The 19,105-nt window shown below is 46.3% G+C and overlaps 1 protein-coding gene across 1 annotated transcript in view; it reads left to right on the top strand.

Annotated features, from left to right (window-relative positions):
- The window catches only part of ARSK (arylsulfatase family member K), a 215,035-nt gene that overhangs the window by 16,021 nt on the left and 179,909 nt on the right, over window positions 1–19,105 (top strand). Inside the window, exon 3 of the mRNA XM_073678306.1 lies at window positions 2,482–2,641. Within this exon, the coding sequence (XP_073534407.1) occupies window positions 2,482–2,641 (160 nt within the window). The remainder of the gene's footprint in view (window positions 1–2,481; window positions 2,642–19,105) is intronic.

The raw sequence follows: 19,105 nt of genomic DNA, 5'->3' as shown, positions 1-19,105 counted from the left end.
CTTTAGCAAGGCTCAAGTTGTGCTAGCTAGATGGCTGGGTCATAATATCCATAAAACAGAAGGCTTTTATGTGCAGTCCTGAAATGCAACCCATCAAAAGTGGTTAAAAGAAGGACAACCGGTGAACTGGTGACAAGGTCAATGGTGCCTAAGGCTAATTGATGCCAATCCATCTGGTCTAATCCCACAGAAGAGTCAAAGTAGTTAAAATTGCGGAAAAAGTTAATGGTGGCAATAATAGAATGGTGTCAGAACACAGTGCAAGGCTGAAGGCTGTGTATGGTGCTGGTCTGGTCTGAATGCCAATGATGACCGCTGTCCACCATTGAAATAATCTAAAATGGACATATGAGCTGTGGTAATGGACTATGGTACATTTTAAGAAGGTGACCAGGTCTGATAAATCACATTTTCTGTTACATCATATAGACAGCCAGTCAGCCAAGTTGTGTCTTACCTGCGGGAGAGATGGCACTAGGATGATCTATGGGAATAAGGCAAGCTGGGAAACTGCAACTGCTGGAAAATCTTGGGTCCTTGGATCCGTGGATTTTACTTTGGCACATACCACCAAAATTAACATTGCTACGGATCAAGTACACTTCTAATGGCTGCAGTATTTCCTAATAGCAGTGGCATCTTTCAGCATGACAAGGCATCTATGTGGATATTCTGCTGTGGGGGACTGTAAAACCTCATTGATGCAGAATTCCATCTTTGGGCAACACTATTTTATATGTTGGCTGCTATCCGGTACATTTACATTTTTGAATTGGGGTGTCAATGGCCTACCAGTAACATTGATTCGGCAGAGCTCTCTCTACAGCTCCATTCAATTATTACCTGACTTTGTGCACAATTTTCCAGCTAACACATACATCATATATTTGAATGTAAAAATAGCTGCAGCTGAAATATATTGAGGGTGCAGTGGAATTGGTGGACATCCATCCAGCTCATAACTAAAGATCCCAGAGATTGCATTTATTGCTGTTTTGATGGCACATGTTCATTCCACGGCAGTTGACCTGCCTATATATAGTGCACCGTACCTAATATTGTTCATATAGGAAGGCTGGGGGCCCACTTTTCACCTGAGGGCCACTCCGAGGTTAGGTACATACCATTAAAAATCTTCCCATATGCGAATACATCAATGCCAAAAGGAATTGTGTTTTCTGGAGATTAGCTATCTATACAAATGTGGCAATATAGACTGCAGGTTGAGGCTGCACCAGAAGTATTTCAGTCCTTTGTGAACTCAAAAAATGAGATCAGACTATGTCTTGTCAGAAAGGAAGCGTGAACTTACTAAAGTCATTACATTTTCAATACAATATAGCAAACATTTTAATGAAGTTATTAAAATAATTTATAATTACCATTGCTGTACCAAAATAGTAAACTACATCACATTCTACATATAAACTGCAATTTTATTGCCCAAAAAATCTAGGAATTTTCAAAATGCACTTTCCATTTCCTTTCTTAAATTTACATTTAATAGCAGGAATATAGTCTATAGGATTTTTTTTGTATGGAATTCCTAATAGAGCACATTGGTTGCACTGCATGGAAATTAATAATCCAGATATCTGTGCATGTCTGCAGAGAAAATATATCAGAAAATCTTAGTGACTTTAAACTTTATTTGGGCATCCAGAGTCTACGGAGCTTGAATTGCAAAGCAGTAAGGTTTGTGTCTTTATGGTGAAATATTGCCACCAAATACCGAAGAGATGCTAAAAATGTACAGATTTTCATAATTGATAGCTTTCTTTACAGTCATCCATTAAAAGTTAACTGAAAATAATTAAAATATCAACTAATGAGGACTCTCAGTTTTACAGTTTCGGTCTACTGACGTAGGCCAGATTTACACGTTTTGCGGTATGAGTATGGACCACCCGCAGGTGGTCTGTGCATCGTGGGCCATACTCGGACTGCAAAACACAAATTTGTGAATCAGGCCTTACATGGCACAAAGATATTTTCTCTTTCATCCAATATCTGTGATATAACATAAATCAATTGGATTATGACAATTCATGTTGGTGGATGTCCTATAAGTACAGTATAAAACTCATAGAAAATAAAGTATTATTTAGAATACCTACATAAATCTAGTCCCACCAATTAATAATATGTTTCCTGACTACTTCACGTTACATAATGTGCAGTCTTTACCTCAACTACCAATATACACTGACAAAAGGATTTATGGATAACATAGTGTTATTGATGCAGTCATCAGGAATCAGCTATCTGCCAACCACGGTTCTTGCAACTAAACTGTGAGACAATTAATTTGACAAGACTGCATTAGGAATAGTCATGTAAAGCTGCTGCCAGGCATAAGTATTCAACCAATTTTTCATCTTTTGTTCTACTTATTTTTTCTGTCTTTCCCAAAATATAATCTTACCAATTGTCTAATTGCTGCTGATAAGTATATTGATTATTGCTTCTGCTTCATTCTAGCTATGTGGAGTGGTCTATTCCCCCACTTGACAGAATCCTGGAATAACTACAAGTGTCTAGATCCAGATTACCCAACATGGATGGACCTTGTAAAACAAAAAGGATATGCCACTCAGAAGTTTGGTAAACAAGACTATAGAAGTGGATCTCATTCATTGAGGTGAGCTGGCCAATTATAGATAAATGAGTTAAAGCTGAAAGTAAATCTGCCACATTGGATAATTACTATTTACCTGCAGATAGGCCTTCGATTGTGTTGATCACCAGAATCTTTGGAATACCATGAAGGATTTGGGTGTGCCAAACCATCTGATCAGCCTCTTTAGGAACCTTTACATTAACCAAGAAGCAACAGTCCGAATGGAACACGGCAGCACGGCATGGTTAAAGTAGAGCGAGGTGTCAGACAAGACTGCATCCTGTCACCATTTCTCTTCAATTTGTATGCAGAAGCTATTTTCAGGAAGGCTGAAATTGCAGAAAAAGAAGAAGAAATCAAAATTGCTGGATGAATCATCAATAATCTTAAATCCGCAGACGATACAATATTGATAGCAACAAGCATAGATGGAATGAAGAATTTATTACGGACTGTCAAGATGGAAAGCTCGAACATGGAACTGCTACTCAATACAAAGAAGACAGAGATATAGATTACTGCCAGGTATGACTGAGACACATTTGAGATGAACAGCAATGAACTGGAAGTTGTAAAGGACTTCAACCTATTCGGATCAATGATCACTCAAGAAGCAGCGATGACACCAGAAGTCAATAGGATAATAGCTATGGGCAAATCAACAATGAAGTCACTGGACAAGGTCTTCATATTGAGGAACATTTCACTGGCGGCGAAGACATAGTCTGTTTTTTTCTGTAGTAATATATCGATGCAAAACCTGGACGATAAAGAAACAAGACAGAAGATCAATCAACGCCTTAGAAATGTGGTGCTGGAGAAGGATGGATCAATACCATGGATGACCAGGAGAAACAACTCAATTTTGGAACAAATCAAGCCAGACATGTCACTCAAAGCAAGGATCACCAAGCTACGACTTGACTTGCCTATTTTGGACACATCATACGACGAGAGCAATCACTGGAGAAGAACATCATGGTTAGAAGAATAGAAGGAACAAGGCAAAGAGGAAACCAGCAACCCGATGACTTGATACAATCAAGATAACGGTGGAGAAGACCCTGGTGGACCAACCTAAGCTTGCACTAGATCGATCTTGCTACAGAGTGTTCATCCATCAAGTCTCCAAATAATATAAGGTTAATCTGCAGGTAAATAGTGTTAGAAAGGTGCTCAAACGCTGTACTAAAAGTGCGGCTCCTGGAAGAAAATTATTTATTTTACTCACTTGTATAGCGCCATTAATTCCACAGCTCTTTACAGACATTATCAGTACTGTCCCCATTGGGGATCACAATCTAAATTCCATATCAGTATGTCTTTGGAGTGTGGGAGGAAACTGGAAAACCCAGAGGAAACCCACAAAAACATGGGGAGAACATACAAACTCCTTGCAGATGTTGTCCTTGAACAAACCCAAATGCCCAAGACCATGTACAAATATGTATAGTTTAAGGTAATAAAAGTGAACACTTCGAATACATTAAAATGTAGACTTTTTTTTCAGTGCAAAAAAATAAAATAAATATATACATTGGGAGAAATAAGTATTTGATACACTGCAGATTTTCCAAGTTTTCCTACCTACAAAGAATGGAAAGGTCTGTAACTTTTAGGCACACTTCACCTGTGAGAGACAGAATCTAAAAATAAAAACCAGAAAATCACGTTTAATTATTTAAAAATCATACAATTGTATTCTATTGCATGAAATAAGTATTTGATACAATAGAAAAACAGAACGTAATATTTGGTACAGAAACCTTTGTTTGCAATTACAGAGGTGAGACGTTTCCTGTAGTTGTTGACCAAGTTTCCACCCACTGCAGCAGGGGTATTGGCCCTCTCCTCCATACAGATCTTCTCCAAATCTGTCAGGTTTCAATGTCAGGAGTTGCTACCAAAAAGTTCTATTTTGGTCTCATCTGACCACATGACCTTCTCCCATGCCTCCTCTAGATAATCCAGATGGTCATTGGTGAACTTCAAACGGGCCTGGACATGTGCTGGCATGAGCAGGGGGACCTTGCGCGCCCTGCAGGATTTTAATCCATGACGGCGTAGTGTGTAACTAATGGTGATGTTTGAGACTCTGGTCCCAGCTTTTTCCAGGTCATTGACCAGGTCCTTCCGTGTAGTTCTGGGCTGATTCCTGACCTTTCTCAGAATCATCCTTACCCCACGAGGCAGGATCTTGCATGGAGCCCCAGATCGAGGAAGATTGACAGTCATCTTGTGTTAATAATAATAATAATAATAATAATGATTTTTATTTTTATAGCGCCAACATATTCCGCAGCACTTTACAAATTTTAGGGGGGACTTATACAGACAATACAGAATAAGCATATCTCATATCGAAAGGAGTGAGGGCCCTGCTCGCAAGCTTACAGTCTATGAGGAAATGGGGGAGACACAAAAGGTAGAAAGTACATATATTGTATAATGCAGCCTTGATGTACTAAATAGGATAAATAATACATGGACTGGTCGCCAGCCAGTATGTGTGCAGTCCTGACCGAGGCTATTAAGTGCATGGCTGGTATGAATCTGAAATTGAAGAAGATTTTAATATTGGGGAAAACTGGGACGGACAGATAGTGTGAGGAGGCGATATGCCAGTCTAAAGAAATGGGTTTTTAGGGTCCGCTTGAAACTGTGGGTATTGGGAATTAATCGAACTGTCCTGGATAGTGCATTCCAAAGAATTGTCGCAGCACGCGATAAATCTTGGAGACGGGAGTGGGAAGTTCGGATTATGGAGGATTTTAGTTTTAAGTCATTGGCAGAATGGAGGGCACGTATAGGGTGGTAGACTGAGACAAGGGAGGCGATGTAGGGGGGTACTGAAGCATTGAGCGCTTTGAGGGTAAGCGTGATAAGGTTAAATTGAGCTCTATATTGGATGGGCAACCAATGCAATGACTGGCACAGGGAAGAGGCATCGGTGTAGCGATTGGCGAGGAATATGATCCTGGCTGTTGTGTTTCTTCCATTCTCTAATAATTTTGCCTTCTCACCTAGATATGCAGGCCTACAATTTTGTCCCTGGTGTCCTTAGATAGCTCTTTGGTCTTGGCCATGGTGGAGAGGTTTGAGTGTGATTGATTGAGTGTGTGGACAGGTGTCTTTTATACAGGTAACGAGCAAACAAGTGCAATAAATACAGGTAATGAGTGCAGAGTAGGAGAGCTTCTTAAAGAAAAATTAACAGGTATGTGAGAGCCAGAATTCTTGCTGGTAGGTGATCAAACACTTATATCATGCAATAAAATGCAATTTAATTATTTAAAAGTCATACAATGTGATTTTCTGTTCTTTTATTTTTAGATTCTGTCTCTCACGGTTGAAGTGTACCTACGGTAAAAATTACTGACCTCTCGATTCTTTGTAGGTGGGAAAACTTGCTAAATCAGCAGTGTATCAAATACTTTATTTTCCCCACTGTGTGTATATACACTGCTCAAAAAAATAAAGGGAACACTAAAATAACACATCCTAGATCTGAATGAATGAAATATTCTCATTGAATACTTTGTTCTGTACAAAGTTGAATGTGCTGACAATAAAATCACACAAAAATCATCAATGGAAATCAAATTTATTAACCAATGGAGGCCTGGATTTGGAGTCACCCCCAAAATTAAAGTGGAAAAACACACGACAGGCTGATCTGACTTTGATGTAAAGTCCTTAAAACAAGTCAAAATGAGGATCAGTATTGTGTGTGGCCTCCACATGCCTGTATGACCTCCCTACAATGCCTGGGCATGCTCCTGATGAGGTTGCGGATGGTCTCCTGTGGGATCTCCTCCCAGACCTGGACTAAAGCATCCGCCAACTCCTGGACAGTTTGTGGTGCAACGTGACATTGGTGGATGGAGCAAGACATGATGTCCCAGATGTACTCAATCGGATTCAGGTCTGGGGAACGGGCGGGCCAGTCCATAGCTTCAATGCCTTCATCTTGCAGGAACTGCTGACACACTCCAGCCACATGAGGTCTGGCATTATCCTGCATTAGGAGGAACCCAGGGCCAACTGCACCAGCCTATGGTCTCACAAGGGGTCTGAGGATCTCATCTCGGTACCTAATGGCAGTCAGGCTACCTCTGGCGAGCACATGGAGGGTTGTGCGGCCCTCCAAAGAAATGCCACCCCACACCATTACTGACCCACTGCCAAACCGGTCTTGCTGAAGGATGTTGCAGGCAGCAGATCGCTCTCCACGGCGTCTCCAGATTCTGTCACGTCTGTCACATGTGCTCAGTGTGAACCTGCTTTCATCTGTGAAGAGCACAGGGCGCCAGTGGCGACTTTGCCAATTCTGGTGTTCTGTGGCAAATGCCAAGTGTCCTGCACGGTGTTGGGCTGTGAGCACAACCCCCATCTGTGGACGTCGGGCCCTCATACCACCCTCATGGAGTCGGTTTCTAACCGTTTGTGCAGACACATGCACATTTGTGGCCTGCTGGAGGTCATTTTGCAGGGCTCTGGCAGTGCTCCTCCTGTTCCTCCTTGCACAAAGGCGGAGGTAGCGGTCCTGCTGCTGGATTGTTGCCCTCCTACTGCCCCCTCCACGTCTCCTGGTGTACTGGTCCGTCTCCTGGTAGCGCCTCCAGCCTCTGGACACTACGCTGACAAACACAGCAAACCTTCTTGCCACAGCTCACATTGATGTGCCATCCTGGATGAACTGCACTACCCGAGTAACTTCTGTGGGTTGTAGAGTCCTTCTCATGCTACCACGAGAGTGAACGCACAAACAAGATTCAAAAGCGACCAAAACATCAGCCAGAAAGCATTGATACTGAGATGTGGTCTGTAGTCCCCACCTGCAGAGCCACTCCTTTATTGAGGGTGTCTTGATAATTGCCAATAATTTCCATTATTGTCTATTCCATTTGCACAACAGCATGTGAAATTGATTGTCAATCAGTGTTGCTTCCTAAGTGGACAGTTTGATTTCACAGAAGCTCACTTGGAGTTATATTCCATTGTTTAAGTGTTCCCTTTATTTATTTATTTTTTTTGAGCAGTGTATATATATATATATATATATATATATATATATATATATTTTTTATCAGTTGTGCGCAAAAGTTTACATAGCTGGCAGAATATTTCCTTTCTTGACCTTGTTTCAGAGAATATGAATGATAACAAAAAAAAAATTCTCCACTCATAGTTATTGGTTGGGTGAAGCCATTTATTGTCAAACTACGGTGTTTTCTCTTTTTAAATCTTAATGACAACAAAAACATCCAAATGACCCTGATCAAAAGTTTACATACCCTGGTGATTTTGGCCTGATAACATGCACAGAATTTGACACAAATGGGTTTGAATGGCTACTAAAGGTAACATCCTCATCTGTGACCTGTTTGCTTGTAATCAGTGTGTGCTCATAACAGCTGAGTGAGTTTCTGGGATCCAGACAGACTCTTGCATCTTTCATCCAGGCACTGACATTTCTGGATTGTGAGTAATGGGGAAAGCAAAAGAATTCTCAACGGATCTACGGGAAAAGGTAGTTGAACTGTATAACTGTTAGAACCCTCCTGTTTGTTTTTTCCATCTTGTGTTTTGTGGTCACGTGACCATCTGCCTATATATTCCAGCTCCGCCCTTTTGGCTGTGCTGGACTTCAGTGTTGTTTGACTGTTTTGCTAGCCAGGTGCTTCTGTGCCTATCTCAGTCAGTTTGCTTGGTCCTTCTGGGACCTCTAGTACCTTTTTGTCTGTTTATCTATTTGTGTTGTGCAACAACCTTCTCTGTTCAGGAGGTGTCCCATTTTTGTTCCAGTCCTTAGTTCTTTTAGGGACCCCTTCCTTTATGCTATAGGTCTTCGTTCAGACTAGCCGAGGACTAATGTGGGTCTGTTTGCAAGGAACAGGCAGCCCGCTACATCGTAGGGATTCAGCTTAGTCTTACTGTAGGGATAGCTTTCCCCTTTCTTTCCTTAGTACTTGTTGCAGATCATAACAGTGAGTCCAGCCCAAAAAAAAAAAACTAAAAGGAAAGAAATTCGGGGATCAGTATGGCTTCCTTCCAGGATTTGGCTCAACGCTTGCAGGGATTGTCTCTGGAGGTGACCAAGCTCCAGCAACACGTGAGTAGCTGTTCTGGAGGGCATTTTGTGGAACCCAAGGTAGGACTGCCTGATGTTTTTTATGGTAAACAGCAAGATTTTTTTTCCTTTAAAAATGCTTGTTTGTTATATTTTTGCTTGAGACCAAGGTCCTCTGGGAATGAATCACAGAGCATTGGTTTTATTATGTCACTTTTGTGCAATGAACCACAAGGCTGGGCCTTTTCTCTCCAACCTAATGATCCATGCTTAAGGTCGGTAGAAGAATTTTTTTCTACTATGGGTCTATTATATGACGATCCTGATCAAATCTCATCTGCGGAGGCAGAACTCAGGCGCTTGAATCAGGGGTCAGGTGATGTTGAAAATTATTGCACACATTTTAGGAGATGGGCTTCAGAAGTCAAATGGAATGATCCTACTCTGAAATGTCTATTTCTTGCTGGTCTGAGTGAAATGGTTAAGGATTTGCTAATTGCATTCCCCACACCTGAGACTCTGCAGGATGCCATGCAATTAGCTGTTCCTGTGGATAGGAGGCTGAGATCTAGGCAGAATGAGGTAAAGACTCCTGTAATGCCAGGTCCTAGTCCCCAGAAAATCTGCTCAGATGGCGGAGAACCGATGGAGGTTGAGGCGATGTCGCTCCACTCTCAGGAAAGAGACCGGAGGTTCGCGAGGGATTGTGTCTTTATTGTGGTAGAGCTGACCATTTGATTACGTTTTGTGAGCTTCGTTTAAGTAAAGAAAAAAAAAAGGTCAGGTACGCCCGTATAGCTTGTTTACGCTCTGCAGGAGTATTTCTTTCTGGGAGTACTACTCTGCAGGGTGATTTGATTGGATTTCAGGTATTTGTGGATTGTGGTTCAACACTTTATCAATCACATTAAGGGTTTTTTGAAAACCTTAAATTGAAATCCAAAACTTTGTCATCACCTATTTCTGTGATTGCAATTGATAACACTCCCTTTAAATGTATTACTCACAAGGTTGCTGCATTTACCCTCACTATCAATGGACTTCACCAAGAAATTTTGGACTTGGTTATATTAAATAATTTACCCTCTCCGGTCGTTCTAGGATTGTCTTGATTAAAACTGCACAATCCTTTGCTGGACTGGTCTACAAATATGATAAAGTCTTGGAGTCCGAAGTGCTATGATAAATATTGTAATGGTCGCATTGCAGCTGTGGAAAAGGGGGAATTACCTGTACCTATTCCAGATTTTTGGAGGGTTTTTTCGGAGGAGGAGTCACAAGTTTTACCTCCTCATAGGGATTATGATTGCGCCATTGAGTTTGTTCCGGGAGCTACTCTTCCCAAGAGTCGCTGGTTTAATCTGACTATCCCTGAAAGAAAGGCCTTGGAGGAGTACATACAGACTAGCCTGGCTGCTTGGTCACATTACACCTTCTAAGTCGCCTGTGGCAGTTGGATTTTTCTTTGTTTAAAAAAAGGAAGGGGGTTTACGTCCATGTCTGGATTTTCGTGAAATTAATAAGATTACCGTACTCAATTTGTAGTATCGGCGTCTCTGCCTGTCAGGGGGCCGTCCCTCCTACCGCCGCGCTCCCCGCCCGGCGTCCTCCGGCGCTCGTGCTTCTGCTGCTGCCGGCGCGCGCAGCTTCCTGGGCACTGTGCTTAGGGCGCGCGCACGCTCCCTCCCTCTTAAAGGGGCCGCGCGCGCCGTCCTAAGGAGTCTCCGTCCAATGGCCGGAGGACCTCTCATATAAAAGGCACCTCCTCCAAAATGGAGGTGCCCCTGCAAGGTTGTAGCTTTGTGTGTTAAACTCTGCTTCAGCCCTCAGGTCCCGCTGCTAGCCTGACTACTAGTCCAGCCCGCCAGCCTGACTACAAGTCCAGCCCGCCAGCCTGACTACACGTCCAGTCCGCCAGCCTGACTACCAGTCCTGTCCGCCAGCCTGACTACAAGTCCAGTCCGCCAGCCTGACTACTAGTCCAGTCCGCCAGCCTGACTACTAGTCCAGTCCGCCAGCTTGTCTACTCTCCTGCCCGACAGTCTGTCTACAGTCCAGTCCGCCAGTCTGTCTATGGGCCCTGCCCACCTGCTTACCTGGACACACCTGCCTGTTACCTGCCGTGCCTACCAGTCAGCCTACCTGGAGGCTCCTGCCTGTTACCTGCTGTGCCTACCAGCCAGCCTACCTGGAGGCTCCTGCTTGTTTCCTGCCGTGTCTGCCAGTCCGTCTACCCGGATCACCCGTCAGCCTGCCTGCCATGCTCATCTGCTGTACCGGTCAGTCCCTGCCTTCTGACCCGTGGGAGTCACCTGCTCTCATACAAGGTCTGGCCCAGAGCAGCACCTGGACCCTCTGCTCGGTCCTTCCCTGGTCACGGAGTCGATTGAGCCGCTGTACGACCTTGGTCAGTCTGAGTTGATAATAGTTACGCCCCTCTGGTCCCTCCTTGCACCGCAGTACAGAGGTTCCACCACCCGGATCCGTAACAGTTTGCACGGGCCATGGAACCTGGTGGCCCCCAGGCCCCTTCGCTTGCTGACCTGTATCAGGAGGTTTCTCGTCAGAGATCCCAACAGGAAACCATCCTGACCTACCTGCGGTCTGTCAACTCTCGCCTGGACACGCTGTCTGTCCCACCAGTGTCCGCCTCGAGTCGAGCAACACCCGCTCCTGCAGCGCCGCTGCCTACCAATACCACGGCATCCAGCCTTGGACCCCGGCTTTGTCCGCCTCCTCGTTTTGGAGGTGACCCCGTCTTATGTCGGTGTTTTCTGAACCAGTGCACGCTGCACTTTGGACTTCTGGCACATCAGTTTCCCTCCGACCGGGCCAAGGTGGCGTTCATCATGTCTCACCTCACCGGGGAAGCATTGGCATGGCTAAACCCTCTATGGGAGAGAGGGGATTCCCTGGTGTCCGATCTTCCGGCTTTCCTCATTGCCTTCTGGAGGGTCTTCGATGACCCCGGCGAAGGATTTCTACTGCCTTCTCATTGCTCCGTCTCCGCCAAGGGAGTCTCATCGTGGGCCAGTATGCCATACGGTTCCGTACCCTCGCTTCTGAGCTTGCCTGGGACAACGAGGCCCTGGTGTCCACCTTCTGGGAGGGTCTTTCCGGTCGGATTAAGGACGAGTTAGCCGGCCGGGACATTCCTACCACCCTGGATGACCTGGTGTCACTAGTTAACCGGATTGACATCCATTTCCTAGAACGTGTTAAGGAGACTACCCGGGAGAGAAGATTTCCTCATCTTGCTCCTGTTTTCCAGAAACCGGCTGCCCAACCAGCAACTCCCCAGACATGCTCCCCCGAACCTATGCAGATCGACCAGACCAAGATGGTAAAATGTCGCCAAGAGACACGCCGAGTCGAGGGGACTACTGTGGTAGTAAGGAGTACCTGATCCGTTCCTGCCCGGTGAAGCCAGGAAACTCCAGTGTCTAGGACCGCTCAGAGAGGTCGTCCTAGGCAAAATTAAATCCTCTCCGTTCCTGACTTTATCCATCTCTATTTCCTGTGGAGAAAACCGCTTCTTTGAAACCACACATCTGGATTCCGGAGCCGCTGGGAATCTCATATCCCAGTCCCTTGTAGAGAAGTATCAGATTCCTACCAAACCTCTGGCTGAACCATTGGCATTCGTTTCTGTGGATAGAAGACTCCTTCCAGTGACCATCGTGCTCGTCACCGAGCCTGTAACCCTTCAGGTGGGAATGCTGCACTCAGAGAGGATCTCCTTCCATGTGCTTTCCAGACTCTCTCACTCTCTTTTGCTTGGTCTACCCTGGCTACAGAGACATGAACCAGTTCTGAATTGGCAATCCAGTAAGGTGCTCCTTTGGGGGCAGGATTGCCACGGGACCTGCCTGGTCCCGGTTCGCCCGTTCTACCCCCGTCTACTCCGGCTAATTTACCTGGTCTACCGGCACCTTACTGGTCCTATGCGGATGTCTTCGACAAGAAGGAAGCAGAGACACTGCCACCTCATAGGCCATATGATTGCCCCATCGACCTGGTTCCCGGTGCCACTCCACCCCGTGGGCGTATTTACCCCTTGCCATTGGCCGAGACCCGGGGCATGTCGGAGTACATCGAAGAAAATCTGGCTAGGGGATTCATCCGGAAATCTACCTCCCCGGCTGGAGCCGGATTCTTCTTCGTAAAAAAGAAAGACGGTTCACTACACCCCTGTATCGATTATAGAGGACTCAACCAGATTACTGTAAAAAACAAATACCCCCTGCCGCTCATCTCAGAGCTGTTCGACCGCCTTAAAGGTGCGAAGATCTTCTCCAAGCTCGATCTTCGTGGGGCGTATAACTTGGTCCGGATCCGCCAAGGAGACGAGTGGAAGACGGCATTCAATACCCGGGACGGCCACTATGAATACCGTGTGATGACCTTCGGTCTCTGTAATGCTCCAGACTTTTTCCAAGAATTAGATAACGACATCTTCCGTGACCTCTTATATTCTTGCGTGGTGGTGTACCTGGATGACATCTTGGTCTTCTCTCTGGATCTTCCCACACACTGGAGGGATGTTCGTCAGGTCCTGCTTAGGCTGAGGCAGAATCACCTATATGCAAAATTTGAGAAATGCCTCTTCGAACAGACCTCTCGTCCGTTTTTGGGCTACATTATCTCTAAGACTGGTCTACAGATGGACCCCGAGAAGGTCTCTGCCGTCTTAAAGTGGCCCCGTCCGGAGGGGTTGAAGGCGATTCAGCGATTCCTTGGCTTCGCCAACTATTATCGTGTCTTCATCCCACATTTTTCTTCCCGGACTGCTCCCATCTCTGCGCTCACCCGAAAGGGAGCAAATCCTAAGGAATGGCCATCCGAAGCGGAGGAGGCCTTCCTCTCCTTAAAACGAGCCTTCTCTTCTGTCCCAGTGTTGCACCGTCCGGATAGCAACAAACAGTTCTTTCTGGAGGTTGATGCTTCCTCTTCCGGAGCCGGAGCGGTGCTCACCCAGAAATCTCCATCTGGGAGAATGGTAACCTGCGGCTTCTTCTCCAAGCTCTTCTCCTCGTCTGAGCGCAACTACTCCATAGGAGATCGAGAACTGCTAGCCATCAAATTGGCACTGGAGGAGTGGCGTTACCTGCTCGAGGGGGCTTTGCACCCGGTGGTCATCTATACTGACCACAGAAACCTGGCATATCTGCAGAATGCCCAAAGACTCAATCCGTGTCAGGCCCGGTGGTCTTTGTTCTTTGCCCGCTTCAACTTTACCCTACATTACTGCCTGGCGGACAAGAACGTTAAAGCCGACGCCTTGTCCCGATCCTTCCTGTCTTCCGATCAAGAGGAGGAGCCTATGAATATCATCGATCCCTCCAAAGTGATGAATGTGGCTCCCTTGGACCTGTCTCGTCTCCCACCCAGTAAGACGTTTGTAGTGGTTCAGGATCGTAAGAAGGTCCTTCACTGGGGTCATTCATCCAAACTAGCCGGTCATGCTGGCCAGAAGACCTTCCTGCTCATTACCCGACATTACTGGTGGCCTACCCTGCGCCAGGATGTGGTAGACTTCGTCACGGCCTGTTCGTCTTGTGACCGCAACAAGGTTCCTAGACATCTTCCAGCCGGCCGTCTCCTGCCTCTTCCCGTACCTGCTGCCCCGTGGCAACACATTGCTATGGACTTTATTACTGATCTCCCTGTTTCTGCCTGTTGTACGGTCATTTGGGTGGTCGCTGACCGCTTTTCTAAAATGGCTCACTTCATCCCTCTGCCTAGTCTCCCATCTGCATCTGTGCTGGCTAAGGACTTCATCCACCACATCTTTCGTCTCCACGCCCTACCCCTCCACATTGTGTCTGATCGGGGGGTCAAGTTCACTTCGCGCTTCTGGAGAGCTACGTGTAAGCTGCTGGATGTCACCCTGGATTTCTCCTCTGCTTACCATACACAGTCCAATGGCCAAGTGGAACGTATCAACCAGATCCTTACCAGCTTCCTCCAGCACTTCGTCAATGCTCACCATACCGATTGGGTAGAGCTCCTACCATGGGCCGAGTTCTCCTATAACAACCATGAGAGCGAATCTTCTTCCAAGTCACCATTGTTCGTGGTCCCCGGATTCCGTTTCTCGTTTCCGCTTCAGTGGACAACCCTGTCACGGAGTCTCTGGTCAGCGAATTTTCCACTATTTGGGAGGACACTAGATCCGCACTACTTCAATCCTCCGAGCGGATGAAGAGACATGCTGATAAGAGACGTCTGGATCCGCCTCAATTCCGCCCGGGAGACAAGGTTTGGCTTTCCTCCAAACATGTTCGTCTCAAAATACCCTCCTATAAGTTGGGTCCTCGGTTCATCAGTCCATTTGAAGTCCTCAAGCAAATCAACCCCGTAGCCTACAAGTTAAAACTCCCGGCCACCTTACGGATTCCCAACTCCTTCCATGTATCTCTCCTCAAACCTGTCGTGCTTAATTCTTTTTCCGACAATCCAGGTACCTCCCTAGCTCCCGTCTCCGCTGAGGACGTCTATGAGGTAGAGAACATTCTAGCCACCAAGAGGGTAAGAGGAAAAACCTTTTTTCTGGTGGATTGGAAGGGGTTTGGCCCAGAGGAGAGAACTTGGGAACCCAGGGAGAACATACACGCCCCGCTTCTCCTTAAAAAATTTCTTTTAGGCCTAAAAAAGAGGTGACGTAAAGGGGGGGTACTGTGGTATCGGCGTCTCTGCCCCCTGACAGGCAGAGACGCCGTCCCTCTTACCGCCGCGCTCCCCGCCCGGCGTCCTCTGGCGCTCCTGCTTCTGCTGCTGCCGGCGCGCGCAGCCTCTTGGGTACTGTGCTTAGTGCACGCGCGCGCTCCCTCCCTCTTAAAGGTGCGCGCGCCGTCCTAAGTAGTCTCCGTCCAATGGCCGGTCCAGCCTGCAAGCCTGACTACAAGTCCAGTCCGCCAGCCTGACTACCAGTCCAGTCCACCAGCCTGACTACCAGTCCAGTCCACCAGCCTGACTACCAGTCCACGAGCCTGACTACCAGTCCTGTCCGCCAGCCTATCAGTCCAGTCCGCCAGCCTGACTACAAGTCCAATCCGCCAGCCTGACTACAAGTCCAGTCCGCCAGCCTGACTACTAGTCCAGTCTGCCAGCCTGACTACTAGTCTAGTCCGCCAGGTTGTCTACTCTCCAGCCCGACAGTCTGTCTACAGTCCAGTCCGCCAGTCTGTCTATGGGCCCTGCCCGCCTACTTACCTGGAAGCACCTGCCTGTTACCTGCCGTGCCTACCAGTCAGCCTACCTGAAGGCTCCTGCCTGTTACCTGCCGTGCCTACCAGCCAGCCTACCTGGAGGCTCCTGCTTGTTTCCTGCCGTGTCTGCCAGTCCGTCTACCCGGATCACCCGTCAGCCTGCCTGCCGTGCTCATCTGCTGTACCAGTCAGTCCCTGCCTTCTGACCCGTGGGAGTCACCTGCTCTCATACAAGGTCTGGCCCAAAGTAGCACCTGGTCCCTCTGCTCGGTCCTTCCCTGGTCACGGAGTCGATTGAGCCGCCGTACGACCTTGGTCAGTCCGAGTTGATACCTAGTTACGCCCCTCTGGTCCCTCGTTGCACCGTTGCACAGAGGTTCCACCACCCGGATCCGTAACACAATTCCTACCCATTGCCGTTAATTCCTGACTTGTTTAACCAGTTAGTGGGGGGCCAAGTGGTTCTCTAAGATTGATCTCCGGGGGGCATAGAATTTGTTACGAGTGAAGGAGAGTGATGAATGGAAAACTGCTTTTAACACTCCAGTAGGTCATTTTGAGAATCTGGTGATGCCTTTTGGTCTTACCAATGCACCTACATTTTTTCAGAACCTTATTAATGACATCCTGAGACCTTTGACTGGTAAGAATGTGGTTGCGTATTTAGATGACATTTTGATTTATTCGCCAGATCTGGAGTCCCACGGAGTGTACGTGAAGTTTTGCAGTTATTGAGTGATAATTCACTCTTTGCTAAGCTGGAGAAATGTGAGTTCGCTGTGCAGAAAATTAGTTTTTTAGGCTACATTGTCTCCAGCGAGGGCTTTGAGATGGACCCGGTGAAGGTTCAGGTTGTGCAGGAATGGCCTAGGCCTATTGGTTTGAAATCTATACAGAGATTTTTGGGTTTTGCCAATTATTACAGGAAATTCATTAAGAATTTTTCTGTAATTGTTAAGCCTCTAACTGATCTCACCAGGAAAGGTGCGAATACGGTCCAGTGGACTACTGAGGCCATTGAAGTGTTTAAGTATCTCAAAGAGAGGTTCAGTTCTGCCCCTATCCTTATGCAGCCTGATGAGACCAAGCCCTCATCGGTGGGGGTCGGAGCAGTTTTGTCTCAGGAGAACAAGGATGGAGTACATCCTTGTGCCTTTTCAAAAAAAATTTCGGAAACCGAACTGAATTATGATGTTGGAAATTGGGAGTTGCTGGCTATTAAACTCGCGTTTGCACATTGGCATCATTTTTTGGAAGGCGCTAGATTTCCTATTCAGGTTTTCACAGATCATAAGAATTTGATCTATCTGGATGCTGCCAAGCGCTTGAATGCCCGTCAAGCTAGGTGGGCACTTTTTTTTTTCTCGGTTTCATTTTTCTGTTACCTATATCCCTGGTACTAAGAATGTTAAAGCCAATCCTTTATCTCGCAGTTTCTCTCCTACAGTCGGTGCCGAGGAGGAGGAGAGCATTTTACAGAAAGGAGTTGTGGTGGCGGCATTGGACTCCGTTTTGAAGAATGGGATTCTGAAAGCTCAAGATGATGCTCCATCTAACACTCCCCATGGGAGGTTGTTCGTGCCTAGAACCTTTATGAGAGATTTGTTTGTGGAGTGTCATGAGTTTCTGTTGGCAGATAAACAGGAATTTCTGAGACGTAAGAGACTTATCAGTCGCAGTTTTTGGTGGCCTGGATGGCAGAAAGAAGTCATCAAGTGGGTGCGTCAATGTACTGTGTGTGCTAGGTCAAAGGCTTCACATACTCCTGCTGCGGCGTTGCTTTGCCCTCTGGAGGTTCTTAGTGCGCCTTCGACGCATCTCACAATGGATTTTATTACTGATCTGCCTGTGTCCGAGGGTTTTACTGTCATCTGGGTGGTCCTGGACCGTTTTAGTAAGTTGTGTCATTTGGTTCCATTAATTAAGTTGCCCTGCGCCAAGACACTCTCTAAGGCGTTTGTAAAGGAGATTGTTAAGGTTCATGGTGTTCCCAGGGATATTGTTTCTGATAGAGGACTTCAATTTGTGGCTCGCTTTTGGCGTGCCTTTTGTGACAGGTTGGGAGTCCATTTGTCATTTTCGTCTGGGTATCATCCTGAGTCTAATGGACAGACTGAAAGGAAGAAACAGGATGTTGAACAGTTTTTGCGTTGTTTTGTGGTGGACAATCAAGAGGTGTGGTCTGAGTTTCTGCCTCTCGCAGAATTTGCTCTTAACAATCATACATCCTCCTCAGCTGGGTGTTCTCTTTTTTTTTGTTGTACTGGGAGACATCCATCTTTTGGTTCGTTCTCCAAATTGGGGTTGGCGGTGCCGGAGGAGGAGAATTTTTCCGGTGATTTGGAGAGAGTTTGGACTAATGTACGTTGCAACCTTCAAGAGGCTAACAAGAAGTCCAAGAAGTATTTTGACAGGAAACGTAAGGAGGTTTTGTTTACTGTGGGTGACATGGTTTGGTTGTCCTCAAGGAACTTGCGGTTGAGGATTCCCTCTAAAAAACTGGGTCCTAAGTTTGTGGGTCCATTTAAACTTGTTAACCAGTCTTCGGTTAGGTTGTATGTCCCTACTTTCTGGAAGATTAATCCTGTGTTTCATGATTCCTTGTTGAAAAAAGCTGATGTATCAGATAGGGATGCCACTGTCACAGTTCCTCCTGTGGTGGAAGACGGCGAATATGAAATTTCTCGTATCTTGAATTCTAGATGGCATAGAGGGAGATTACAGTATCTTGTCTCCTGGAAGGTTTTCGGTCCCGAAGATAACTCCTGAGTAAGGACTTATGATGTCTCTGATCCTAGGCTTGTTAGAGCTTTCCACAAGAGGTTTCCAGATAGGCCTGGGCCTGGAGTATCCAGAGGATCCTCATAATAGAGGGGGTACTGTTAGAACCCTCCTGTTTGTTTTTTCCATCTTGTGTTTTGCGGTCACATGACCATCTGCCTATTTATTCCAGCTCCGCCCTTTTGGCTGTGCTGGACTTCAGTGTTGTTTGACTGTTTTGCTAGCCAGGTGCTTCTGTGCCTATCTCAGTCAGTTTGCTTGGTCCTTCTGGGACCTCTAGTATCTTTTTGTCTGTTTATCTTTTTGTGTTCTGCAACAACCTTCTCTGTTCAGGAGGTGTCCCATTTTTGTTCTAGTCCTTAGTTCTTTTAGGGACCCCTTCCTTTATGCTATAAGTCTTCGTTCAGACTAGCCGAGGAC

This window comes from Phyllobates terribilis, unplaced genomic scaffold (genome assembly GCF_046119375.1).
Source record: "Phyllobates terribilis strain yellow unplaced genomic scaffold, ASM4611937v1 Scaffold_1__5_contigs__length_1240528914, whole genome shotgun sequence".
NCBI classification, from domain to species: Eukaryota; Metazoa; Chordata; class Amphibia; order Anura; family Dendrobatidae; genus Phyllobates; species Phyllobates terribilis.
Note: the sequence above shows the minus strand (reverse complement) of the source record. Positions and strands in the feature narration are given on the sequence as shown.